Below are 27779 nucleotides of genomic sequence, written 5' to 3'. Positions count from 1 at the left end.
AGGACCTGAGCCCTAGGACCATGCCCCAGGACTACCTGACATGATGACTCCTTGCTGTCCCCAGTCCACCTGGCCGTGCTGCTGCTCCAGTTTCAACTGTTCTGCCTTATTATTATTCGACCATGCTGGTCATTTATGAACATTTGAACATCTTGGCCATGTTCTGTTATAATCTCCACCCGGCACAGCCAGAAGAGGACTGGCCACCCCACATATGCTCTCTCTAATTCTCTCTTTCTTTCTCTCTCTTGGAGGACCTGAGCCCTAGGACCATGCCCCAGGACTACCTGACATGATGACTCCTTGCTGTCCCCAGTCCACCTGACCGTGCTGCTGCTCCAGTTTCAACTGTTCTGCCTTATTATTATACGACCATGCTGGTCATTTATGAACATTTGAACATCTTGGCCATGTTCTGTTATAATCTCCACCCGGCACAGCCAGAAGAGGACTGGCCACCCCACATAGCCTGGTTCCTCTCTAGGTTTCTTCCTAGGTTTTGGCCTTTCTAGGGAGTTTTTCCTAGCCACCGTGCTTCTACACCTGCATTGCTTGCTGTTTGGGGTTTTAGGCTGGGTTTCTGTGCACCACTTTGAGATATCAGCTGATGTACGAAGGGCTATATAAATACATTTGATTTGATTTGTTCCTATGATGAAAATTACAGGCCTCTCTCATCTTTTTAAGTGGGAGAACTTGCACAATTGGGGGCTGACAAAATACTTTTTTGCCCCACTGTATGTCTCGTGGTGCACATATCTATCTGGCGTTATTATACACTACATTATCAAAAGTATGTGGACATCTGCTCATTAATATGGAATTGGTCTTCCCTTTGCTGCTAACAGCCTCCACTCTTCTGGGAAGGATTTCCACTAGATGTTGGAATATTGCTGCGGGGACTTCCTTCCATTCAGCCACAAGTGCCTTCGTGAGGTCGGCACGGATGTTAGGCAATTAGGCCTGGCTCACAGTCGGGGTTCCAATTCATCCCAAAGGTGTTTGATGGGGTTGAGGTCAGGACTCTGTGCAGACCACTCAAGTTCTTCCACACAATCTCTACACACCATTTCTGTATGGACCTCACTTTGTTTCACACGGGCATTGTCATGCTGAAACAAAAAAGGGCCTTCCCCTAACTCTTGCCACAATGTTGGATGCACAGAATTGTCTAGAATGTCATTGTATACTGTAGCATTAAGATTTCCCTTCACTGGAACTAAGGGGCCTAGCCCGAACAATGAAAAATAGCCCCAGGCCATTATTCATCATCCACCAAACTTTACAGTTGGCACTATGCATTGGGCAGGTAATGTTCTCCTGGCATCCGCCAAACCTAGATTTGTCCGCAGGACTGACTGATGGTAAAGCGAGATTCATCACTCCTGAGAATGTGTTTCCACTGCTCCAGAGTCTAATGGCGGCAAGCTTTACAACAACCCACCCGATGCTTGTCATTGCGCCATGGAAACCGATTTCACGAAAATCCCGACAAACAGTTATTGTGCTGCCGTTGCTTCCAGAGGCATTTTGGAACTCGGTAGTTAGTTGCAACAGTGGACAGATCATTTTTAGCACTCGGCGGTCCTGTTCTGTGAGCTTGTGTGTGGCCTACCACTTCGCGGCTGAGCCGTTGTTGCTCCTAGTCGTTTCCACTTCCCAATAACAGCATTTACAGTTGACCGGGGCAGATCTAGCAGGGGAGAAATGTGACAAATTGACTTGGAATGGTGGGATCCTATGACGGTGCCACGTTGGAAGTCACTGAGCTCTTCATTAAGGCCATTCTACTGCCAATGCTTGTCTATGGAGATTGGATGGCTGTGATCTCAATTTTATACACCTGTCAGCAACGGGTGTGGCTGAAATAGCCAAAACCACAAATTTAAAGGGAAGTCTATATAGTTTTATATATAAGGTACCAGTCAAAAGTTTGTACACACTCGTTCAAGGGTTTTTCTTTCTTTTGACTATTTTCTAAATTGTAGAGTAGAATAATAGTGAAGACACCAAAACCATGAAATAACACATATGGAATCATGTAGTAACCAAAACATTGTTAAACAACCCAAATATATTTTATATTTGAGATTCTTCAAAGTAGCCAACCTTTGCCTTGATGACAGCTTTGCACACTCTTGGCATTCTCTCAACCAGCTTCACCTGGAATGCTTTTCCAATAGTCTTGAAGGAGTTACCACATATGCTGAACACTTGTTGGCGGTTTTTCCTTCACTCTGTGGTCCAACTCATCCCAAACCATCTCAATTGGGTTGAGGTCAGGTGATATTGGAGGCCAGGTCATCTGATGCAGCACTCAATCACTCCCCTTCTTGGTCAAATAGCCCTTATACAGGCTGTAGGTGTGTTGGGCCATTGTCCTGTTGAAAAATAGATGATAGTCCCACTAAGTGCAAACCAGATGGGATGGCATAAATCAAATCAAATGTATTTATATAGCCCTTCTTACATCGCCTGATATATCAAAGTGCTGTACAGAAACCCAGCCTAAAACCCCAAACAGCAAGCAATGCAGGTGTAGAAGCACGGTGGCTAGGAAAAACTCCATAGAAAGGCCAAAACCTAGGAAAAAACCTAGAGAGGAACCAGGCTATGAGGGGTGGCCAGTCCTCTTCTGGCTGTGCAGAGTGGAGATTATAACAGAACATTGCCAAGATGTTCAAATGTTCATAAATGACCAGCAGGGTCAAATAGTAGTAATCACAGTGAACAGGTGAGGGTTCCATAGCCACAGGCAGAACAGTTGAAACTGGAGCAGTAGCACGGCCAGGTGGACTGGGGACAACAGGGAGTCATCATGCCAGGTAGTCCTGAGGCATGGTCTTAGGGCTCAGGTCCTCCGAGAGATAGAGAGAGTTAGAGAGAGCATACTTAAATTCACACAGGACACCAGATAAGACAGGAGAAATACTCCAGATATAACAGGGAGGGAGACACTGTGGTCCCACCCTGATACCCCCAGACAGGGCCAAACAGGCAGGATATAACCCCACCCACTTTGCCAAAGCACAGCCCCCACACCACAAGAGGGATATCATCAACCACCAACTTACCATCCTGAGACAAGGCCGAGTATAGCCCACAAAGATCTCCTCCACGGCACAACCCAAGGGGGGGGGCGCCAACCCAGTCAGGAAGATCACGTCAGTGACTCAACCCACTCAAGTGATGCACCCCTCCTAGGGACGGCATGGAAGAGCACCAGTAAGGCAGTGACTCAGCCCCTGTAATAGGGTTAGAGGCAGAGAATCCCAGGGGAGAGGGGAACCGGCCAGGCAGAGACAGCAAGTGCGGTTCGTTGCTCCAGTGCCTTTCCGTTCACCTTCACACTCCTGGGCCAGACTACACTCAATTATGGGACCTACTGAAGAGATGAGTCTTCAATAAAGACTTAAAGATTGAGACCGAGTCTGCGTCTCTCACATGGGTAGGTAGACCATTCCGTAAAAATTTAGCTCTATAGGAGAAAGCCCTGCCTCCAGCTGTTTGCTTAGAAATTCTAGGGACAATTAGGAGGCCTGCGTCTTGTGACCGTAGCATATGTGTAGGTATGTACGGAAGGACCAAATGGGAAAGATAGGTAGGAGCAAGCCAATGTAATGCTTTGTAGTTTAGCAGTAAAACCTTGAAATCAGCCCTTGCCTTAACAGGAAGCCAGTGTAGGGAGTCTAGCACTGGAGTAATATGATCAAATGTTTTGGTTCTAGTCAAGATTCTAGCAGTATTTAGCACTAACTGAAGTTTATTTAGTGCTTTATCCGGGTAGCCAGAAAATAGAGCATTGCAGTAGTCTAACCTAGAAGTAACAAAAGCATGGATTAATTTTTCGTTAACATTATGTTTTTGAATTACATCCCTAAGAGGTCAAATATATAGTGAAAACAATAGTGGTCCTGAAATGGAACCTTGAGGAACACCAAAATGTACAGTTGATTTGTCAGAGGACAAACCATCCACAGAGACAAACTGATATCTTTCCGGCAGATAAGATCTAAACCAGGCCAGAACTTGCCCGTGTAGACCAATTTGGGTTTGCAATCTCTCCAAAAGAATGTGGTGATCGATGGTATCAAAAGCAGCACTAAGGTCTAGGAGCACGAGGACAGATGCAGAGCCTCGGTCTGACGCCATTAAAAGGTAATTTACCACCTTCACAAGTGCAGTCTCAGTGCTATCATGGGGTCTAAAACCAGACTGAAGCATTTCGTATACATTGTTTGTCTTCAGGAAGGCAGTGAGTTGCTGCGCAACAGATTTTTCTTCAACTTTTGAGAGAAATGGGAGATTCGATATCGGCCGATAGTTTTTTATATTTTCTGGGTCAGGGTTTGGCTTTTTCAAGAGAGGCTTTATTACTGCCAATTTTAGTGGGTTTGCTACACATCCGGTGGATAGAGAGCCATTTATTATGTTCAACAAAGGAGGGCCAAGCACAGGAAGCAGCTCTTTCAGTAGTTTAGTTGGAATAGGGTCCAGTATGCAGCTTGAAGGTTTAGAGGCCATGATTATTTTCATCATTGTGTCAAGAGATAGAGTACTAAAACACTTGAGTGGCTCCCTTGATCCTAGGTCCTGACAGAGTTGTGCAGACTCGGGACAACTGAGCTTCGGAGGAATACACAGATTTAAAGAAGAGTCTGTAATTTGCTTTCTAATGATTATGATCTTTTCCTCAAAGAAGTTCATGAATGTATTACTGCTGAAGTGAAAGCCATCCTCTCTTGGGGAATGCTGCTTTTTAGTTAGCTTTGCGACAGTATCAAAAATCTATTTCGGATTGTTCTTATTTTCCTCAATTAAGTTGGAAAAATAGGATGATCGAGCAGCAGTGAGGGCTCTTCGATACTGCACGGTACTGTCTTTCCACGCTAGTCGGAAAACATCCAGTTTGGTGTTGCGCCATTTCCATTCCAATTTTCTTGAAGCTTGCTTCAGAGCTCGGGTATTTTCTGTATACCAGAAAGCTAGTTTCTTATGACAAATGTTTTTAGTTTTTAGGGGTGCAACTGCATCTAGGGTATTGCACAAGGTTAAATTGAGTTCCTCAGTTAGATGGTTAACTGATTTTTTTCCTCTGATGTCCTTGGGTAGGCAGTGGGGGTCTGGAAGGGCATCAAGGAATCTTTGGGTTGTCTGAGAATTTATAGCATGACTTTTGATGCTTCTTGGCTGGGGTCTGAGCAGATTATTTGTTGCGATTGCAGACGTAATAAAATGGTGGTCCGATAGTCCAGGATTATGAGGAAAAACATTAAGATCCACAACATTTATTCCGTGGGACAAAACGAGGTCCAGAGTATGACTGTGGCAGTAGGTCCGGAGACATGTTGGACAAAACCCACAGAGTCAATGATGGCTCCGAAAGCCTTTTGGAGTGGGTCTGTGGACTTTTCCATGTGAATATTAAAGTCACAAAAAATTTGAATATTATCTGCTGACAAGGTCTGACAGGAATTCAGGGAACTCAGTGAGGAACACTGTATATGGCCCAGGAGGCCTGTATACAGTAGCTATAAAAAGTGAATGAGTAGGCTGCATAGATTTCATGACTAGAAGCTCAAAAGACAAAAACGTCCGGTTTTTTTTTGTAAATTGAAATTTGCTATCGTAAATGTTAGCAACACCTCCACCTTTGCGGGATGCGCAGGGGATATGGTTACTAGTGTAACCAGGAGGTGAGGCCTCATTTAACACAGTAAATTCATCAGGCTTAAGCCATGTTTCAGTCAGGCCAATCACATCAAGATTATGATCAGTGATTAGTTAATTGACTGTAACTGCCTAGGAAGTGAGGGATCTAACATTAAGTAGCCCTGTTTTGAGATGTGAGGTATCACGATCTCTTTCAATAATGGCAGGAATGGAGGAGGTCTTTATTCTAGTGAGATTGCTAAGTCGAACACCGCCATGTTTAGTTTTGCCCAACCTAGGTTGAGGCACAGACACGGTCTCAATAGGGATAGCTGAGCTGAGCTGACTGCACTAACTGTGCTAGTGGCAGACTCCACTAACCTGGCAGGCTGGCTAACAGCTTGCTGCCTGGCCTGCACCCTATTTCATTGTGGAGCTAGGGAAGTTAGAGCCCTGTCTATGTTCGTAGATAAGATGAGAGCACCCCTCCAGCTAGGATGGAGTCCGTCAATCCTCAACAGGCCAGGCTTGGTCCTGTTTGTGGGTGAGTCCCAGAAAGAGGGCCAATTATCTTCAAATTCTATCTTTTGGGAGGGACAGAAAACAGTTTTCAACCAGCGATTGAGGTGTGAGACTCTGCTGTAGAGCTCATCACTCCCCCTAACTTGGAGGGGGCCAGAGACAATTACTCGATGCCAACACATCTTTCTAGCTGATTTACAGGCTGAAGCTATGTTGAGCTTGGTGACCTCTGACTGTTTCATCCTAACATTGTTGGTGCCGACGTGGATAACAATCTCCCTATACTCTCTACACTCGCCAGTTTTAGCTTTAGCCAGCACCATCTTCAGATTAGCCTTAACGTCGGTAGCGCTGCCCCCTGGTAAACAGTGTATGATCGCTGGATGATTCGTTTTAAGTCTAATACTGCAGGTAATGGAGTCGCCAATGACTAGGGTTTTCAATTTGTCAGAGCTAATGGTGGGAGGCTTCGGCATCTCAGACCCCGTAACGGGAGGAGTAGAGACCAGAGAAGGCTCGGCCTCTGACTCGCTGCCCAATGGGGAGAACCGGTTGAAAGTTTCTGTCATGAATGAGCGACATCGGTTGAGCATTCCTACCGGATTTCCCTCCAGAAGCCATGAGAACGTTGTCCGGCTGCGGGGACCGTGCGACGGGATTTATTCTACTATCTGTACTTACTGGTGGCACAGACGCTGTTTCATCCTTTCCTACACTGAAATGACCATTGCCTAACGATTGCATCTGAAGCTGGGCTTGCAGCACAGCTATCCTCGCCGTAAGTCGATCGTTCTCCTGTATATTATGAGTACAGAGACTGCAATTAGAAGGCATCATGTTAATGTTACTACTTAGCTTCGGCTGTTGGAGGTCATGATGAACCATGTCCAGACAAAGCATCAGGAGTGAAAAAGTTGAATGAAAAAAAGTTGAGTGAGGGGAAAACTAAAAATATAAACGTAAATAAAAAGTAAAAACCGTAAAGTTGTCAGGTAGCAAAGTAAGGTTAGCAACATAACACACAGCGGCACGTAACCAAGTCTGCTGCAGAATGGTTTGGTAGCCATGCTGGTTAAGTGTGCCTTGAATTCTAAATAAATCACAGAGAGTGTCACCAGCAAAGCACCACCACACCTCCTCCTCCATGATTCACAGTGGGAAACACACATGCAGAAATCATCCGTTCACCTACTCTGTCTCACCAAGATACGCTGGTTGGAACCAAACATCTCACATTTGGACTCATCAGACCAAAGGACAGATTTCCACCGGTATAATGTCCATTGCTTGTGTTTCTTGGCCCAAGCAAGTCTTCTTATTATTGGTGTCCTTTAGTAGTGGTTTCTTTGCAGCAATTCGACCATGAAGGCCTGATTCATGCAGTCTCCTCTGAACAGTTGATGTTGAGATGTGTCTGTTACTCGTGAACTCTGTGAAGCATTTATTTGGGCTGCAATTTCTGAGGCTGGTAACTCTACAGCAGAGGTACCTCTGGGGCTTCCTTTCCTGTAGCAATCCTCATGAGAGCTAGTGTCATCGTAGAGCTTAATGGTTTTTGCGACTGACATTTTCCGCATTGACTGACCTTCATGTCTTAAAGTAATGATGGACTGTTGTTTCTCTTTGCTTATTTGAGCTGTTCTTGCCTTAATATGGACTTGGTATTTTACCAAATAGGGCTATCTTCTTTATACCACCCCTACCTTGTCACAACACAACTGATTTGCTCAAACGCATTAAGAAGGTAAGAAATTCCACAAATTAACTTTTAACAAGGCACACTTGTTAACTGAAATGCACTCCAGGTGACTACCTCATGAACCTAGTTGAGAGAATGCCTTGAGGGTGCAAAGCTGTCATCAAGGCAAAGGGTGGCTACTTTGACTACTTTCAAATATGTTTTTTTAATACTTTTTCGTTTTCTTCCCCATGTCAGCATTAATGTCATTGTTTTTCATGTCCAGATGCTTCCCTGCCCTGTTTCATGTATGTTTATTAATTAAATGTTCACTCCCTGTACTTGCTTCTCGTATCCAAGAATCTGTCCTTAAAATTTATTGTGGATCAAATCCCGTTAATGTCATATTTCAAAAAGGCTTTACGGCGAAATCAAACCACGCGATTATCTGAGGACAGCACCCCATCAAACACATGACAATCATATTTCAACCCGCCAGGCGCTACAGAAAACTAAGAAATAACAATATAATTCATGCCTTACCTTTGAAGAGCTTCTTCTGTTGGCACTCCAATATGTCCCATAAACATCACAAATGGTCCTTTTGTTCGATTAATTCCGTCGGTATATCCCCAAAATGTCAATTTATTTGGCTTGTTTGATTCAGAAAAACACTGGTTCCAACTTGCACAACATGACAGCACATTATCTAATAAGTTACCTGCAATCTTGGTCCAAACATTTCAAACAACATTCCTAATACAACATTAGGTATTTTATACCGTAAATAATCGATAAAATTTAAGACGGAATAAACCGTGTTCAATAGCGGATAAAATGAAAGGCTCCTATGCCTCAGTCGGCTCGATGGGCTTCTACGCTAGGTGGGATGCCGGATGGTGACCCTAGAGAGGGGGGGGGGGGGTACTGTCACGCCCGCTCCCGCTCCCGCTCCCTCTCCCTGCCAGGCTGCCCATCATTACATACACTTGTCACATTCATTACGCGCATCAGCGCTTAATTGAACTCACCTGTACTCCTTCACTTTTTGATTACCTTCCCTATATCTGTCTGTTCCCTTGTTTCTTCCCCGTGTCAGCATGAATGTCATGTTTTTCATCGCTGTCCTGTCCTATTTCATGTCTATTTATTAATGAAATGTTTGCTCCCTGTACTTGCTTCTCGTCTCCAAGCGTCTGTCCTTACAAAAATTTTCATAGTGACGTACAGTCAGTGGCAACCTGTCATTCAGGATAGGTGGGGCAGTAATGTGTTGGATTTGTCACAAACATAACATTTATATTCAGGACAGAAAGTTAATTTCTTTGCCAGATTTTTTGCAGTATTACTGCCATGTTGCAAACAGGATGCATGTTTTGGAATATTTTTACTCTGTACAGGCTTACTTCTTTTCGCTCTGTCAATTAGGTTAGTATTGTGGAGTAACTACTATGTTGTTGATCCATCCTCAGTTTCTATCACAGCCATTAAACTCTGAAACTGTTTTAAAGTCACCATTGGCCTCATGGTGAAATCTCTAAGCAGTTTCCTTCCTCTACAGCAACTGAGCTAGGAAGAATGCCTGTATCTTTGTAGTAACTCGATTTGTTGATACACCAACTAAAATGTAATTAATAACTTCACCATACTCAAAGGGATATTCAATGTCTTTAAAAAAAAAAAAAAATACGGATCTACCAATAGGTGACCTTTTCGAGGCGTTGGAGAACCTCTCTCGTCTTTGTAGTTGAATACAATTATCTATAAGGTACCTCAACTGAGGGACCTTACAGATAATTGTATGTGTGGGGTAGAGAGATGAGGTAGTCATGGAGAAATCATGTTAAACACTACGATTGCAAACAGAGTGAGTCTATGCAACTTATTATGTGACTTGTCAAGCACATTTTTACTCCTGAACTTATTTAGGCTTGCCATAACAAAGGGGTTAAATTCGTATTGACTCAAGACATTTCAGCTTTTCATTTTTAATCCATTTGTAAACATTTCAAAAAACATAATTCCACTTTGACTTTATTGGGTAAGTCAGTGACCAAAAAAATATCTCTATTTAATCCAAATTTCAATTCAGGCTGTAACACAAAATGCAGAAAAACTAAAGGGGTGTGAATACTTTCTCAAGGCACTGTAGAATACACAACCAAAGAAGCCAGGTGTGCCAGATATATAAAGAGGAGAATTGTGGTAAGAATGTGCCCGAAAAGCGGTCCAAATTGCTAATTTCTGAAGATGCTATGATCAATTATTGTGAAATTTCATCTTTAAACATGTAAAATGTACATGCACACGTGTATACTCATGGATATGAGCTGACTAAAAATCTATACAATGATGTTTGAGCAAAGTTATATTCTATAAATCAGCTAGTTCTTTCAGTTCAGTCTGGATTTTAAATCATTGTTGCCGCCATGTGAATATGTCCATGAACAGAGTACCTGATCTTAATAATTCTAAATGTATATGCTCATATTTTCCACAAGAGGGCAGCATACAACTTTTCATAAATCAGGACGTTCAACATTGATAGTCTATTCTGAACTCTCCAAAAGAGTATAACATGTTGCATTACAAAAAAGTTAACATTTGAAAGAGCGTCTTCATCCAATCTAACCTTACTGTTCAGACACGCCAAACGGTAAGATTGTCATATATGAATATTGTTGAATCAAAAAACCCAACTAAATATTATAAAACCCAACTAAATAGGTTAAAATTATGCCTTAAAAATGAAACAGAATCACACAAAAACAAGTAGCTGTGACAGAGTGTGTACTTGAACATCAAGCTGCCTCAAGGCACCTACAGGCTCCTGCCCTCTGGGCCATTCTGGCTTGGACAAGGGCTTACTTACTAACTTACTTACTTATGCTTATCAAAAAACTAGAGCTATCTAAACATAAACAAAAACAAGCATATATCGACATTATAAGGGACATAGAACCAGTTATGCATTTAGGTAAGTAGGTTGAGAACGTTGGAGTGTGAGGTAACATTCTTTTAAAGATAGCAATAATAAATTGTTCTCTGAGGCAAAATTCCTTTTTTTTTTATAACGAAATCAGGTTGAATTACAATTTGATCACCGTGCCAGGAGTGAATGGATATGAGGCAGCTAAAATTAAAACGATAACAGAGCTTCCAGTGGGCTGTTCCAACAACTGATGTCTGAATAGGGGCTGTTCCAACAACTGATGTCTGAATAGGGGCTGTTCCAACAACTGATGTCTGAATAGGGGCTGTTCCAACAACTGATGTCTGAATAGGGGCTATTCCAACAACTGATGTCTGAATAGGGGCTGTGCACATTTTAACAAACAGATCTTTTATCTGGTCTTGGAATATGAGTTATTAAGTAATTACGCAGCTCATTTTCATTCAATAAAGGGTACCTGGTGAATTAGATTGCGTCAAATGAGAGTTCCTCACCATTCCTGGAACACCTTAAATGATGCAGCATGAATTTCCAATCAGTATGGATGACCTTTCTGTAACGAATGCCATGCTGAGGTCTGATATTACAGTATCTTAGGGGACAATTTACAGTAGAGGAAAACTCCAAATGAATCCAGGGTGTTGATTAAAGACGCTTACTGTAGGCTAGCCATATTACTGAACAATTACAGTATTTTCCCCTTGCAAATGAATGGCCCTCGCCAGGATATGTTTGACCATAAATGTTCAATTACTGTTATTTGAGGTGTAGCAGTTTCCCCTCTGTACATACAGTGTACTGTAGCTGTAAGCTGATGTCGTTTCCCCTCAACATATTCTACTCAAGTTCAAGATAATGTCAGTTAAAAGATGGGTTTCACATAATCACATTTTTTGGTGAATGTGGAAAGATAGCTTAAGGAAAGAGACTGACGTAAATGTGGCTGCTTAATTGAAGCATAACATAATTTGAGAGGGTAGAGAGGGCTTTATGTGTTGGCAGTCCTCCAGAGAAGCTCTGCTGTGCAGACAGACAACCCACAAAGAGGAGACCCCCGGTGTGGGCCGTGTCAAGCAGACAGAGCTGGAGGAGAGGGGCTTGTCTGTGCCTGCCGAAGACAGTGTAATGCACATACGTGATAAAGACACAAAGAGAGCTGTATGATGTAAGGGGGTACACTTTCACCTGGTTGTTGCTTCCTATTGTATCAAACTGCAATAACAAGCTACATTTCAATGCTGCCAGCCGCTGAGTTTCCCGCAGTTCAAATGACTTGAAAATAGTTGGCATTACAGTTGTTTCATTCTGATCCCAAGCCTCCATATTTGCAGGAACGATGTGAAGTCTGGCCAATGTGTTATGAAGAGATGCTTTAGAACTATGGGAAGTCAATTTACATAGGGAAAAAAAGGCAGGCAGGGATCCATTGGGGTACAGCAGTTTCCATGGAAACGTCTGATCAAGCAGACCGGATGGATCTAGCAGCAATGAGGTAATCACTCCATTGAGGCCTGCCAACAGTTTGACAACAGTGGTAATGACTGGGTTCCCTTCTAAACATCCCAAAAGGATGCTAACCGCTTACGCTAACCGTAAGTTTTGAGCTATTCCATATTCTGTGACAGCCGTATCAAGAAATCTCCCAAAGAGAAAAAGACAGAAAACTAACAGTTGCTTTCATCCACAATGAGTATGTCCAGCTGGTTTTTATAATGGCTGGTTTAGTGAGTGGCAGCATGAAATAATACTCCTAACCTGTCTGTGTAACGTCATACCTGTTCTATCGAATGTGTTCTAATGCTACTGTAGATAAATAACAATCCGTGTGTTTTTATAGGTGGTGCCTTTATAAGTGGTTTCATATGAATACAGTTTAAATATTATATTCTGAATATTTTCCATGTAAAACACTTCCTTGCTCCACCTCTCTTTCTCTCTGATCATATGCCCTTTTTGTCTTCTCTTTGTCTCCTACCGTAATGGTTTTGAGGCAAGATTTTCATTGTGCAAAACAAGTTAATTATTTATGTAGGAAAATTGGTACTTTGGAAAACAGCTCAAGGATGGTACCTTTAGCATTCCATTGAAAATGGCGGAGCTATGCCCCTGGGTAAATGATCAACAATCTGGTGTTATTAGAGGCCTGGAAAGCGATTTCCATCTGATAAATAGGGGCACTTATAACTGGATCAGCTCAGTGTGAAACTATTACAAGACCATTTGGAAATTGATAAAAGGTTTTAAAGTGAATTCTCAAACTAGAAGGATTCACATCTGTTCCGTGGATTATTTGCTGGAGTCCAATTAAGCCAGTGATGCAGACAGAAGCGAGACGTCCTACGTAAGCACGTGCCTTTCGTTTCATCGTGATACTCTTTCTTTAATATTACATTCTTCATTTGCTGAATGGTCATCCATCTGAATCATGTAAAAATATATATATATCTAAAAACCAAAATATTGTTCAAACTGAATTCTATTGGCTGTCACCAAGCATTTAAATTCCTGCTTATGTTTTCTAAGTGCTGTGTATTTCTAGGGTGTGAGTCCTGGATGGGTGCCACCAGCCAACTAATGTTGTTACATAGTGTTACACTGGAGATAATAGAAGGATGTGTAGCTTAGAGTGAGGGGCCTGCAGTCCCAGCGTGGACAGTGACAGTAGACAACGCCAGCAGTTCACCGTAGGGCATTGCCCTATTTGTTGGTTGACATCAGGGTGAATTATCACTCTTGGCCTACAGTGTACCCTGCCTGCCTGCGTACTGCTCTATTCTCACGGGACCCAGCAGCAGTTTCCTACAGATAGAGGCACTAGGGACACATGGTGCCACATTTATCACCCTGCAAATTAATGGAAAAATAGGAAGTGAGGCGAGGTCTCAAAGCAAGCTGTGGACTGAGCAGGATAATTGGGAGGTTTTCACCGCAGCATGCATTCTCATTATGCCTTAGTGATGCATCATCTACTACTGTACCACCTCAATCTAACTCAATTAGGACTTGACAATCGATGAATGAGCTCATCGTTTTCTTTTTGAAAGCAGATATGTCCTTAAAACTCCGTTCACACAGTATATCACTTTAAAATGTTGCCCAATATGTTTCTAACAGGGTGGATATTCCCTGTGACTGGTAGAGTTCTTCAGTGTTTTCTCTTGTGTTGAATGTGCTCTGGGTTTGATTTGTGTTTGTCTGCTTGCTTCAGGTAATGAGCTGATTGAGCACACCTGTTCCCCTCCCTATAATTGAGGAGCTTAACGGTGCGCGTTGGGCGAAAGTCGAGCCATATCAAGTTGCAATGCCAGTTGCTGTAAGGTTGAGTTGTATTGTTGATGGCCAAAGCTATAATACTGTATATAACTTTTGAATGACCTGATCAAATTCACAGAGAAATGTGTGTTATATACTGTCATCAGTCTAAGAATGGGTAGATCTGTTCTATTTGAGTTATGTCTATGCTTCCCGTTCTTAAGTTTCTGTTCGGGTGTTTTACTTTCAGTTTTGTATAACAGCTGAAAATACAATATTTTTCATTATGGAAAATATATTTCACAGCAGTTTAGATGGTACAATAATTCTCTATAGGGAGGACGTAGATGTACTGTCATTGTGGTGCCAGGACAACATCTCCCTCAATGTCAGCAAACAAATGAGTTGATTCTTGATTTCAGGAAGCAGAGGAGGGAACATGCCCAATCCACATCAACGGGACTGCAATCGAGAGAGTCAGCAGTTTTAAGTTCCTCTGCGTCCACATCAGAGGACTTGACATGGAACAACAACACCACCACTCGTCTCAAGAGGGCTCAACAGGGTCGCTACTTCCTAAGGCAGCTGAAGAAATTTGGCATACCACCCCGGGTCCTCTCCAAACACTACCGCTGCACCATCGAGAGCATCCTGACCGCTTGCATCATGGCCTGGTACGGGAACTGCTCCATCCACGACTGCAATGCCATTCAGCAGGTAGTGCCGGCCGAGTACGTCACCGGGCTCCCACCCATCCAAGACATCTACTCGAACCGGTGCCTGATGAAGGCCCGCAGCATATTTATGCTGTAGTAGTTTATGTGTCGGGGGGCTGGGGTCAGTTTGTTATATCTGGAGTACTTCTCCTGTCCTATTCGGTGTCCTGTGTGAATCTAAGTGTGCGTTCTCTAATTCTCTCCTTCTCTCTTTCTTTCTCTCTCTCGGAGGACCTGAGCCCTAGGACCATGCCCCAGGACTACCTGACATGATGACTCCTTGCTGTCCCCAGTCCAGCTGGCCATGCTGCTCCAGTTTCAACTTCCACCTGACTGTGCTGCTGCTCCAGTTTCAACTGTTCTGCCTTATTATTATTCGACCATGCTGGTCATTTATGAACATTTGAACATCTTGGCCATGTTCTGTTATAATCTCCACACGGCACAGCCAGAAGAGGACTGGCCACCCCACATAGCCTGGTTCCTCTCTAGGTTTCTTCCTAGGTATTGGCCTTTCTAGTGAGTTTTTCCTAGCCACCGTGCTTCTACACCTGCATTGCTTGCTGTTTGGGGTTTTAGGCTGGGTTTCTGTGCAGCACTTTGAGATATCAGCTGATGTACGAAGGGCTATATAAATAAATTTGATTTGATTTGATTTGATCAAGGACCCCACACACCCCAGCCACAAGCTATTCTCTCCCTTACTGGCGGGCAGACGTATCGGAGCATGAGGTCTGATACCAACAGGCTCAGTGACAGTTTCTATCTACAAGCCATCAGACGGTTGAACACCTGAACTGGACTGACCACCTGCTCTGATTCTCTGCACCTTAGAACACATGCACACACCCACGTACACATTCACAACTGCTGCTACCAGACTCTTAACAAAAAAAATTGTAGACCTCTACAAGTCTGGTTCATCGTTGGGAGCAATTTCCAAATGCCTGAATGTACCATATTTATATGGTAGTACACAAATATAAACACCATGGGACCATGCAGCCGTTATACCGCTCAGGAAGGAGACGCGTTCTGTCTCCAAGAGATGAACGCACTTTGGTGCGAGAAATGCAAATCAATCCCAGAACAACAGCAAAGGACCTTGTGAAGACGCTGGAGGAAACGGGTACAATTTTATTTTAAGAATGTGATGAAATAAATAAAAGCTGAAAGAAATCATTCTCTCTACTATTATTTTGACATTTCACATTCTTAAAATAAAGTGGTGATTCTATCTGACCTAAGAGAGGGACTTTTTACTCTGATTAAATGTCAGGAATTGTGAAAAACAGAGTTTAAATGTATTTGGCTAAGGTGTATGTAAACTTCCGACTTCAAATGTGCTTGCATTCTCATGTTTCTAACTCGCATCATAGTTCTTGTTCGTTTTTAAAAAAATTATTCTATTATCTTTATTGTAATTGTCACGGCATTGCTGGGAAAGAGCTCTCAAGGTAAGAATGTCACTGTACTGTGTTACACCTATTGTATCCTGCGCAGGTGGCTAAACTTTGAAACTTTACCTAGCCGCAACTTGGCTTCTCTCAGCAAGATTCTTGTGCAACAGGCAACAATTTGCGGTACGGCCTTCAACACCTAACCCGGGATTGAGTCATTGAAACTGTAATCACTCATTTAAAACACTGTAATAAACTATATATATTTTTAACTCTGTTTAGTGTGATCTGTTTCCATGGCCTTGTATCTAGTTGTAGTCCTGGTTGACACTGCTCTTTCCGACAAGAATCCTTTGTTACAACTGACATAGTATCAGCTACAGGAATAGTATTTTGTGTAAACCCTGCTACGCGTTACACGCTCAACCTCAACCTCTAGGAGATTAGAGGATGCTTTTAGTCACATGAAAATGGCCACAGGTGTGAGTCAGCTCTTGTTGTTCATTCTGTTTTTCTTTTTATCTCATTCATTGCAGATGGTTTTGGCTGCTTGCAGGATGCGGGGTATAAGCACTGCACTCTATTTTGTGTTTTGCGCCGGTGGATTATTCTCCAAGATGGGACAGTAATGGTTTATATGGACAATGAGTAAGCCCTCTGCTGCACTGTGTTACCAGGGTCGCCCTAATCAGTGGAGATTGTGTGTGTGTGTGTGTGTGAGAGAGAGACAGGAGAGCAGCAGGGGCGGGCACTGCAGGGGACAGAGATGCAGTCCCTGCCTGCCGTGAGAGCTGGATTAGGCACTGGCTGCTGTTTTCAAATTGCTCTAAATTCTCTGAGATTAAGGGGGAAAAATGAATGAACAGTGACAGTCTGTCATGGGGGGAAAATGCTTAATATCAAAGCAGCCATGCAATGTCCAGAACACATCCATAAAAACCAATATACCGTATACATGGGATCCTGTTTGAAGATCTACAAATATAAATGCAACAAGCATGAACAGTGCTGGGTACAGCCTTTACTTTATTATCAGGAGGTTTACATTGCTTTGCTCACTTTCAAGGTTTAAAGAGCACCCTTTGGGCTGACGATCAATGTCCTTAGCTGAATGATGCCCAACCATATTCCTATGCAGCCTTCCACTACAGGCTGTTAGTGGGACTTTTAATGCCAGTCTTAATGTCAGACTACTCCAGACTGCATAGCGAACCACATGGGAACAATAGATCAGAGTAACCACAACCCTGCAATGTCATAGTCGAGGACCTAGGGATGTGTGTGCAGCATCACACAAGGGAGAATAGTTATGTCATTTCGCTTACTGGCAGTATCCGTTTGTCAATGTTAGAAGCCCCAATACCTCTACTCCCGTAGTACTGTTAGTCTCTGACATCTCTCAAGCAGTATAGACAGTACAGACAGTACATTTTCTTCTGCAATGCATCATATGCATCATATCCTTTTAATGACAGTTACTTAGTTAATGGGGCAATCTGGGATTTAAAAAAAATATATGCATGTACCAATCCCAGATTACCCCATTTATATACGACTAATTAGGACTTCAGTAACCAGCAGTCATTAGAGACATCAAACCACCGCTGGTATGTAGGTGCTCTTACCATGTCATGGTTTGCAATCAAAGTGAGCGCCAGCCGTCATAGGCACTGCTGGAGCTATTTCCAGTCTTTCACACTCAGGATGCTGACTGCTGAGAGGTGAGGGACCAGATTGGAGGATCTGTAATGTCCATACCCAAGGGCACTAAGGGCCTCGGTGGGAGACTGCTTACCTTGTGTGGAACACTCAAACGAGATCAGTAAATATCACCCCTCACCCACCCGTCGGTTCTCCTCTGCCGTGAACACTCAGCATATTTGATCATATAAATCAAACACACCCGTGACTAAGATATGTGCATTAGTCATATTCTTGCACCATCTCTAGAGTAAATACAAGTTGTTTTGTAAGTGTCTTGTACTGTTCTAAGAATGAATCCGTTTCAACATAACAAATTCAGCTTTAATTGTACAACAGTACGGATGACATCAAAACACACGCCATGGTTCTTTTTTATTTTATTTTATAACTCATAACTTGATTGTGGGTGAATGATGACCAGGCCTGGTACATATCTGCAGGGTCCCCGTGTAACTGTAGAATGAGTAATGGGTGAGGCCTTGCGATTCCCTTAATGCAACTGTGATTGAATAAAAGCCCACAGATACAGCTTTAAAGGCAGAGGAAGGCTGTGTTTTCCTGTAACCCACACCAACAGCTCTGCTTAGCCACGGTGGAACCACCACGCCTTGCAGAGATCACAACACATCAGGTCAAATCAAAAATACACATTTTTATTCACTCTAGGTCTATAAATATATTTTGCCAGAACCCAAAATATGGCTTAATTGAGACTTGTGAAGAACTCTCACAGCTTTTTTTTTTTTTTTTAAATCCCTGAGAAACTAAGTTTGACAAAGAAGCTGTGCCATTTACTGGTCTTGGGAAAAAGGAGTGCTCAGCTGTTAACGTGACCAATAGCATTACAATAACTAATAGTGTACGCAGCTGCATATCGTTTACAGGATAATATACAGGTAACAGACAAAATAAAGGAAACACCAACATAAAGTGGCTTAAATAGGGCGTTGGGCCACCACGAGCCAGAACAGCTTCAATGCACATTGGCATAGATTCTACAAGTGTCTGGAACTCTATTGCAGGGATACAACAGCATTCTTCCACGAGAAATTACATAATTTGGTGTTTTGTTGATGGTGGTGGAAAACTCAGTCTCAAGCGCCGCTCCAGAATCTCCCATAAGTGTTCAATTGGATTGACTGGTTACTGAGACAGCCAGGGCATTTGGTTTACATCATGTTCATGCTCATCAAACCATTCAGTGACCACTCGGGCCCTGTGGATGGAGGGATTGTCATCCTATAGGGGGGCATTGCCATGCTAGCCAAAATAATGGCCTGCCCATTATTATTTTTTAAACATGACCCTAAGCATGATGGGATGTTAATTGCTTCATTAACGCAGGATCAACACCTGTGTGGAAGCAAGTGTTGACGTGATTTTGTCGGCTACTTGTAGGTGTCTTGCATGTGCTATGTTGTGCATTTGCATGCAGTTCAAATACTCTGATATAATGACAGAATGAGATTAAAATAGCTCTCTAAAAAAGAACGCTGGAAGACAAAATATGATGCAAGATTTTACACACCACAAGTAAACGCTTAAAATGAAAGGAGGCATAAAAAAAAGAAGGGGACAGTGCAGTACACATGCCATCTATTGAATAGGTTGTTTTATTGGAGAAGATGGGTGGTGCGCTCCTACTGAAATATATGAACAGATGTTGCAGGACAGTAAGAAGGGCTTTTCATTCTGCACACATTTGCATTTGTTTACACAGAGATTAGCAGAGCTGCCGATTGGTCATTTAGGGATTTCACGAGTTCAAATATAACACTCATTGAGTACATTTGAATTGTTTTGCTACACATTAAGACACAACAATGCAAGTTTAAAAAAAACGTCAAAAACAGCGTTAAAGAGTATTTTGTATAAGGAAATCTAGCGTCTGAAACTTCAGCACCATGGACAAGTCATCGTGTGCTATAACAGCATAGGCTTCTCACGAGCTGTTACAGAACGCTTTCATGTTGTCATTTCGAAATGGTAAAGCTCAAGCTGCCCAGTAATGGCATAACAAATACTGTGGATAAAGTACATCTTTCATTTCTCGTTGTGGCTTCATTATTTTTGTACTTATGAACTCACCGAGCAAAGCCATTTTCATGAATATATAGCCTATACTGTCCATGGATGATATAACATATATAGTCTACGTAAATAAAAACCACGTGGCTCAAAGATGCCAAGGTTAGCGCTATCAGGGATCTTTAGGACGTCCTTATCCTAAACCTTACTCTTACCCTAACTGAACCCTAATCCTAACCTTAACCATTTTACATTTCAACTTCAAAATTGGCAGGGACGACGTCCCAATGATCACAGATAGCAAGGACAAAATATGTAACTCATAGCGCACATATTACCTACGCACTGAACACGACATACTGTATGTGCAGGTCGAGATTGCTTGACTGTAGTTTCTCAGCACTGCAAATTAACCTTACCCGAGGTGGCAGCGCTGTGCACTAAACCCTTAGGGGGGTAACGTCACTCCCCCTGGCATATCAGCCTCTGTCCTCTATTCTTGTCCACCACAACGCCACAGTGAACGTCAACATCGCATCCATCTTCAACTAGAAATGGTTTACAAACTATATCTGACCAAAGCAGAAATCCTCCCCGATTCCGTACGCATCGGCAAGGAGTCATTCCTATGCTCTGGTATGCATGCTGGCTGAAGTGTATTCTAGTGAATTTGGGAAAGGTCATTTAAAGTGCAAGGTGAGTGCGCCGAGAATGATTTGTGACAAAGGAAATATCAGCAAGAGGCAACAACAGTAACTTCAGGGTCTCATTGCAAACGCGCCTTTACACAAGAGCACGGAATAATCATGCCTGTACGAAGAGGTCATGTTGCGCCACAAAATACATTTCTTGGGATAATAATACGGAAATTCGAGGGACAGAGTAAGTATAACATCCCTGGTATCCTCGTGCTAATCTAAAGTGTTGTTCTTGGCTTTGTGGCTCGTGTGTTTTATTAGTCTGTTTGTAAAAGTGGGTATAGAGTGGGCATAAAGTTAGGTTTTTAAAAGCTGTTGGGTCGTATGAATTAACGTTCATATTTCTCCAATTAAGAATGGGTTTGTTCATTTAAAGAATGCGTTAGAGGAACACATCAAGCAGTGTCAAGAATGTATTCTGTTATGCTCTAGTCTTAGTCAATAGATGTTCTCAGAAATCAAGTGATATTTTACAACTTCTCGACAGTTTGTATTTGTATTAATGATATCAAATAATGGACTGTCTTCAATTTACAAATACTCTTAAAATGTTCATAAACCTCAAATATAGACACCACAAAAACCAATTGGTTTGATAGCATTGTGTTTTTTTGTTTCCTTTTTCTTGCAGATAGGAAATTTGTCATAGCCAATGCCCGGGTGCAGAACTGTGCAATCATCTACTGTAACGATGGCTTCTGTGAGATGACTGGCTACTCCAGACCGGACGTCATGCAGAAGCCGTGCACCTGTGAATTCCTCCACGGCGAGCACACTGACACACATGCCATCAGCCAGGTGGACCAGGCTCTGATGGGCTCAGAGGAGCGCAAGGTGGAAATCACATATCATCGCAAAGATGGTGAGTCAGTCAACCGGGCCAGCGACAGAGAGGTGGCCTTATACACTAGGTGTGACACGCTGTCTCTGAGAAATCATAAGCTACAGTCCCACCACAAGATGTCCACCTCAATGTGAGTCCCAAATGGCACTATATTCTCTTAATAGTGCACTACTTTGGACTAGAGCCCTTTGGGTTTTAGTGCACTATAAAGGGAATATGGTGCCATTTGAGATGCAGCCTTGTTTTGATTATATGTGCTGATATCCTACTCGAGAGAATCGGTGAACACAGCAGAGATGAGGTTATGCAGTTTTGACAGTGCACTTGACAATGAGAAGTAATGAGAGATTTTCCTTCAATTAAGAAAGTGTCTCCATTGACCTGTGCGATAAATGTCGCTATTCATGTGGATGGAGCAAACAGCATTTATATGCAATTAGCATTTATAGGAAAGCACTACCAATATCCATATTTCCTGTCTATGTAGAATGCGGATCTTCCTTTGCATTTACTGAACAGTGCTACTTATGGAAAATATTGTATTTAACTACCAACAATAACAATTTAGGTCTTAAACCATTATGGATATCATTGTTTTGATGAGGTGTGATGTGAGAGTTTCAGTAAATGTTATTATATTCTAAGCGAGGAAGCAAGATAACCTTTGACAATGATATCTGGCTTGATTTCTTTTTTAAATTGCCATTGCGTAATGGAGGTGTAATCAGTGGCTTGGCAGACAATGCCAGAAGGCTGAACATTCCAATTTATTGAAGACCTTGGCATTGGAGAGGTATCATGTGATATACAGCATCTAGGAGCATGAACCAGCATATTATCAATTTCCAATTGTATGTATAGTAGAGACTGTCCGTGGCAATAGGGTAGTTTGTACCTTCTCTTGGTCCTAGTCGTCACTAAGACACATGCAGCAGAGCGAGTGGATCTTGACTCTGACAAGGTCAATGGGGATTGGTCAGCTGCCGTGGCACAGTAGGGAGTAGTGTGTTGTCTGTGACTGACAGAGGAAAGGAAAGTGCTGTCTCAGTTCACTCTGGTCTAGAGCACAATATGCTGCGACTCACCTGCCTTCCTCCAAGGCTGTTCCAGACGATTGTAATGACGACACAAGTAGCTAACAGCGAATCAATGTCGTCTTGTTTCACAATGACAATAAATCAATGAGTGACTGCAGTATTTGCATGCCGTCCTGTGTAATCTCTCAACAGTGGCGAGACGGGCCATGCCCAGTCACAACCCTCATAGAGAAATCTATGAGAGTCTGAACAAAACAATTCATCCAGTAATCAATGTACCATCATCAGACTGGAACCAGGGGCTGAATCCCAAATAGGACCCTATTCCCTACATACTGCACTACAGACTCCAAACAAAGGGTTAGTATGCCTTCCCTCCCCTTACACATTCCCCTTATGGGAATAGGGTGCCTTTTGGGATGCCGCACCAGCTTCAAAAGGTGGGCCTTTATGTTTTCCTCTCAATTAGATTTAACTGTCGGTTCCGAGTTTTTCCCCATAGAGATCCCATTCTAATTCCTAATTCTATGGCTTTTCCTGAGCACATGAACTGAGCAAGAAAAGTACATGTGAGCTACTGTATTGAGCTTCATCCCTGTGAGGGGTGACACCAGGTTTCATTCTAACTGTACTGTGCATTATGTCTATGAGGCATTGTTATTCCAGCATATGTTCAAGGTCCTTGACTCCTCTAGATGTAATCCGAAAAGCAGATGTGGACCTTCGGTCCTCTTTGGGTTCCATTTTCTTGAGCCACTATCTCCACATGGGTTTAGTGCTTTCTTAGCTTGACTCCAGACATGGTATGAACCGTATTCAGTGCAGGCAGCAATGTTGTGAATTCACAGTGAATTAAAAGGAAGTTGCTGCTCAATTACATACATCAAAAAATTTAATGCCACCTCCTGCCATTGTCAGGCAGTGCGCTTTTTGGTCAGTATAATTCACCCCTCAAAGGCATTGCAGTGTCGCTCCTCTTTTCAAGGGATGGTATATGATGACAGGCAGGCAGGTCGTATTTTTTGTTCTCACGGCAATAAAGAGCGTTTAACCCAACTTTTTCTCTGCCGTTCACTATATATGTACATAGTGAAAAATGACAGTAGATTCACTGGAAAATCCAAATAGTTCAATTTTTTTTACCTTCCAGCAGCAGCAGTCATTAGCCTTGACATATTTCTGCTAATCACGTGGGAATCAGAGCCAGATGCTCCTCGAGTAAGTCGAATAGATTGTTTTAGAATCCTGGAGAAAGACAACAACACAAAGTAACCTAGGGAGCCATTGGTGAGGAGTACCTCTCTGAAGAGCAGGGTTTTAAGGTCACTTTAGTCTCCGTGTAGTTCTGTATAAACTCAATGTGTCAATCATGGTTAATAAGGAATGGGAGCAGAGTAAAAGCCATACGACACATTCAAACTTAATCATTACACTCGCTCTCCCTCCCTCCCGTGCCTCGAGACAGGACTCTTAATACTCCTCAGATGAGTCTAGAGTGAGGCGCAGAGCTCATGAATAAAGATGTCAAGGATGACACTGCGGTGACTGGGAGTGAGCAGCTTACCGCGTAAATGCATTACAGGGCTATGGAAGGGCACAATCCACAGGCTCCCGTAGATGGAAACACAAATGCAAGATTCATGACATCCTTGCGAGCAATGGGCCTATCGACGCGAGTTGTTTGTCGACCCCATTTTGCTAAAGCATTTAGCTAAAGCCTATCACATTTCACCGAGTGGTAATGACATTAGACACAATAGGGCTGAACCAGTGTTGACAACATAGAGGAATAGTTGAGCATAAGGATGGATAGGCGATAGTGTCACGGCATAGGAAATAGGGGAAGTGTGTCTGGCCAATATTAAATCATGACTCACAACTCGATGGTGTTAGACCTCAGGTGCTCCCTCTTGCTTGCTCACTCTCAGTCTACAGGAGTGCGATACTATCAAATGAATCATAGTCATGCAGACATGTTAGTATAAAACTGCAGATGGGAATAGTCATTCTTAATATAAGCATCTCTAATTTGGTTTTCATACTGTGTCATGTTCCCATTGTGGAGGGGGGGGGGGGTGACGACATCATCAGCAACACATCGCTAGCTCTTTGCCCTGCAAAAAGCTGAAAAGTGAAGCTGTTCATGCGTATGCTTCGAAAAGGACAATCAAGACCACAGTGAGATACACATCCAAAACCGTCGCCACAGGCACATTATCGTTCATCTCGGTGTTGAACAGTAAATAGTTGTGAGAGGAGATAAATCCGAAATCACAACGCCTTCCCCCTCAAAGAAGATTCATAATCAACGAGATAAATACCTTCCTTTGCTGGGCTTTGTAAAAACGGCCCTATTCCGAGGGGTGTAATAGTACCTTGGAACTGAATGAGTGAGTACAAAGGGAAGCTGACACTGAGCAGCACGCTGAAGTTAAATACATAACAGTCCCAGCATAGCTAGCCATGCTGCTGAGGTATGCGTGGGTGCAGGGTTTCAAAGGTGACTCCCCTTTGAGGAGCTGGAGGGTGATGGGGAGGGTGGGGACGACAGGGGGGGACGACACAGGGCACTCACAGTTGGCTGCTTCGGGAGACCTGGATGGCTGCGCTCAAAAAGAGGTGCACGCATTTTTTATTGATCTTAGCCTCTTTGGTTACTCCCAGTATGTTGCAAAGCACATTTAGTGTTTGCCAAGGTCAGACGTTTATTAGAAAGAACCCATTCTATCAGAATAAAGATTGGATTGAATTAAAACATATCAGGTTTGAATTAGATTAGTAGATTTCGCAGAAATCTTCGATAAAATGGGCCTGATATAAATGCTGTTCTAGACAGGCTCTCTGTAATTATCATCTGACAAAAAGCGAATTAACACAGAGTACAGTGGGTAGCAGATGGAGTATTGAACATCACAAACACACGCCTTGGCCAGTCGCCCTACATATCCACATATGAATTCATATCTCCATTTCATGGGGGACCCTCTTGAATCCAATCCAACGGCCACCAAACCATCTGTTTTACTTCCAATTAGCTTTTGCCAGCAATTAGCTATTTCAGCCCATTGGATGACAAATATCAGCTAGCTGGCTAGCTAGCAAAACACATACAGTAAGATGCACTTGAAATTGGTGTTCATCTTGATGACTTAGAGGACACTGATTAAAGATGAAAGTAGGCCATGATGACTAGCTTAGGGCAGTCTCAACGGAGGCGAGATATGGCCACATGGCCAACAGACTCCAAACAAAGGGTTAGTATGCCTTCCCTCCCCTTACACATTCCCCTCTCGTTTGGCTGTGCCCCTTGTGTGGTTGTGTATGGCCTCCGCAACACAGCCCTGCAACAACCACGTCACATTGTATTAGCACGATAACCGCAGAGAGTGTCATGACTCATGTATCGCCTGCTCCGTCTGGAACTGCTGTTTTTCTCTCTCTACATGTTGGGATTCATAGCGAACCCCCAAAAAATGAAGATCCGTGTTAAATGTTTTTTTAATATGGGAATGTTTCTCCCCTCGTTGCACTAGCATAGCATTTAACCTTAAGACGCGTCTGCTGAACAAAATAACGTGTGCCTATATCAATTTAGTTTCGACTAATGCGACGTGCCCATAAAGATCCGAAACAGTATGGGTGAGTGCTTAAGGTCCTGTGTTTAAGGGGTGGGAAGTACTGCTCGTAACTAACTGTCCTAGGGCCCCGCCCTTCTAAAAAGTACCTTTAGACTTCTCTTTCTCGCCAGAGTGCTTCCGTACAGAGAAGTATTTCCAAGATGAAGAGATCAACACAGCTGTAGACCTTTAGCAATCAATAATGGCTCGATGTGCAGCCATCTTTTCAATTATTGATGGTGGAAATAGAATCGAATGTAATTTCCATCATCTTGAAATGGGAACTGATATCCATACAGCACTTGTATCTATGTATTCACACGGGCCCAATACTTCTATGGGACTGGCAAGACATTGACCTTGTGCAGTCATTGGTAAGGAATGACATCTATTTTTATCCATACTTGAAAAGCATTGAAAGGAAAATTATAGTTTGCAATGCCAAGGTGATGTACGGTCATCATGTGTATAGTATGCAAAGTAACACAAATTCAGATATACAATTTCTACAGTCTACAATTTAGACTTCACTATTGTCAACACATTGAATATATAGTTAATTAAGAATCCATTTCTGTTATCAGTTATGTCTCTGCAGACTTTTGGAAAAAAATGTGAAATTCTAAGACTATCAAATCTTTCAGTTACCACATTATTTTCCGAAGCCTCATATCTGTGCATCTTAGGAATCACACAATTGCTTTGCCCGCTGAGCTTATGCATTCATCGTCAGCTTGATAAAAGCTTTTTCCATGACAGGTGTATTATCCTTAAAGGCCACAATATCAGTATGATCTGCATTTCTCTGTGGCCTGGAATCTGACATTCAATGGGACCAGAAGGTAAAAGCGCTGGAAATCTCATTTGACCTTCTGCCAGTCTGAAGACCGTGATCATGCTTCGGGGCTGAGGCAGCTCCTTAGGGACTGAAGGGGCTGCTAGATTGACACTTGAAGGGAAACTTGAACCCACCTACTGAAATTAATGATAGACATCCAATCACTAGGAGAGACACTAATGTACACTATTAGACCTTTGTATTCTCCTGAACCTGCCACTTTCAATTATCCCAACCTGCCTGCAAATGATTACCAACTCACACAGGGAGGAGGTGGTAACTGGGTCTTATTCATTAGTGTACACAATATTTCGTGTTGGACAAGTTAGTCCCTCCTTGTTTCATTCCGTTGTTTGCCATTTGGTACCTAGTGAATACAACCTGGTACGCAACTAATAACGCAATTGTTTAGGATATGTATAGCACTGAATAACACGTCTTGAACCATAGGTCAAATGCACCACTAAATGCTCTTATTGCACATTTCCCAGTGCTTCTCAGTGTGATTTACCACCAACCTGAGAGGTGCACATAGTGTACGCAACACTGTTTATCCTGGCCGCTTTCCACAATCATGCACGTGGTCTGATGTGATCCGTGTACTGGCAGAGGGAATGAACTGGGGAATTCTCCATTCAATCAACACACCAGAGTCTGTCTGCCATAACAATCCTTCCTAATGACAATGAAAGGTGTGAATAGTCCCCTGACCACATGAAACCAGGACTAGGAAATGATTGGCCTGTTTCACTCCCGAGTTCTATTTGCTTGTACCTTATTTCTAGAGTAAGCATGTGTGTGTGTGTGTGTGTGTGTGTGTGCATTTGTGTGTATGTTAAC

At 42.7% G+C, this 27779-nt stretch overlaps 1 protein-coding gene across 3 annotated transcripts in view; it reads left to right on the top strand.

The window, feature by feature from the left end:
- Positions 1–20400: 20400 nt before the first annotated feature.
- Positions 20401–27779, top strand: part of LOC109871161 (potassium voltage-gated channel subfamily H member 7) — a 49564-nt gene continuing 42185 nt past the window's right edge. For 2 of the 3 annotated variants that reach the window (XM_031806290.1, XM_031806289.1), the window contains exons 1-2: positions 20401–20787; positions 21235–21465. In XM_031806290.1, the coding sequence (XP_031662150.1) occupies positions 20712–20787; positions 21235–21465 (307 nt within the window). In that variant the 5' untranslated portion in view covers positions 20401–20711. The remainder of the gene's footprint in view (positions 20788–21234; positions 21466–27779) is intronic. The other variant, XM_031806291.1, reaches the window with a different exon arrangement.

This window comes from Oncorhynchus kisutch, linkage group LG26, assembly GCF_002021735.2.
Source record: "Oncorhynchus kisutch isolate 150728-3 linkage group LG26, Okis_V2, whole genome shotgun sequence".
Taxonomy (NCBI): Eukaryota; Metazoa; Chordata; class Actinopteri; order Salmoniformes; family Salmonidae; genus Oncorhynchus; species Oncorhynchus kisutch.
Note: the sequence above shows the minus strand (reverse complement) of the source record. Positions and strands in the feature narration are given on the sequence as shown.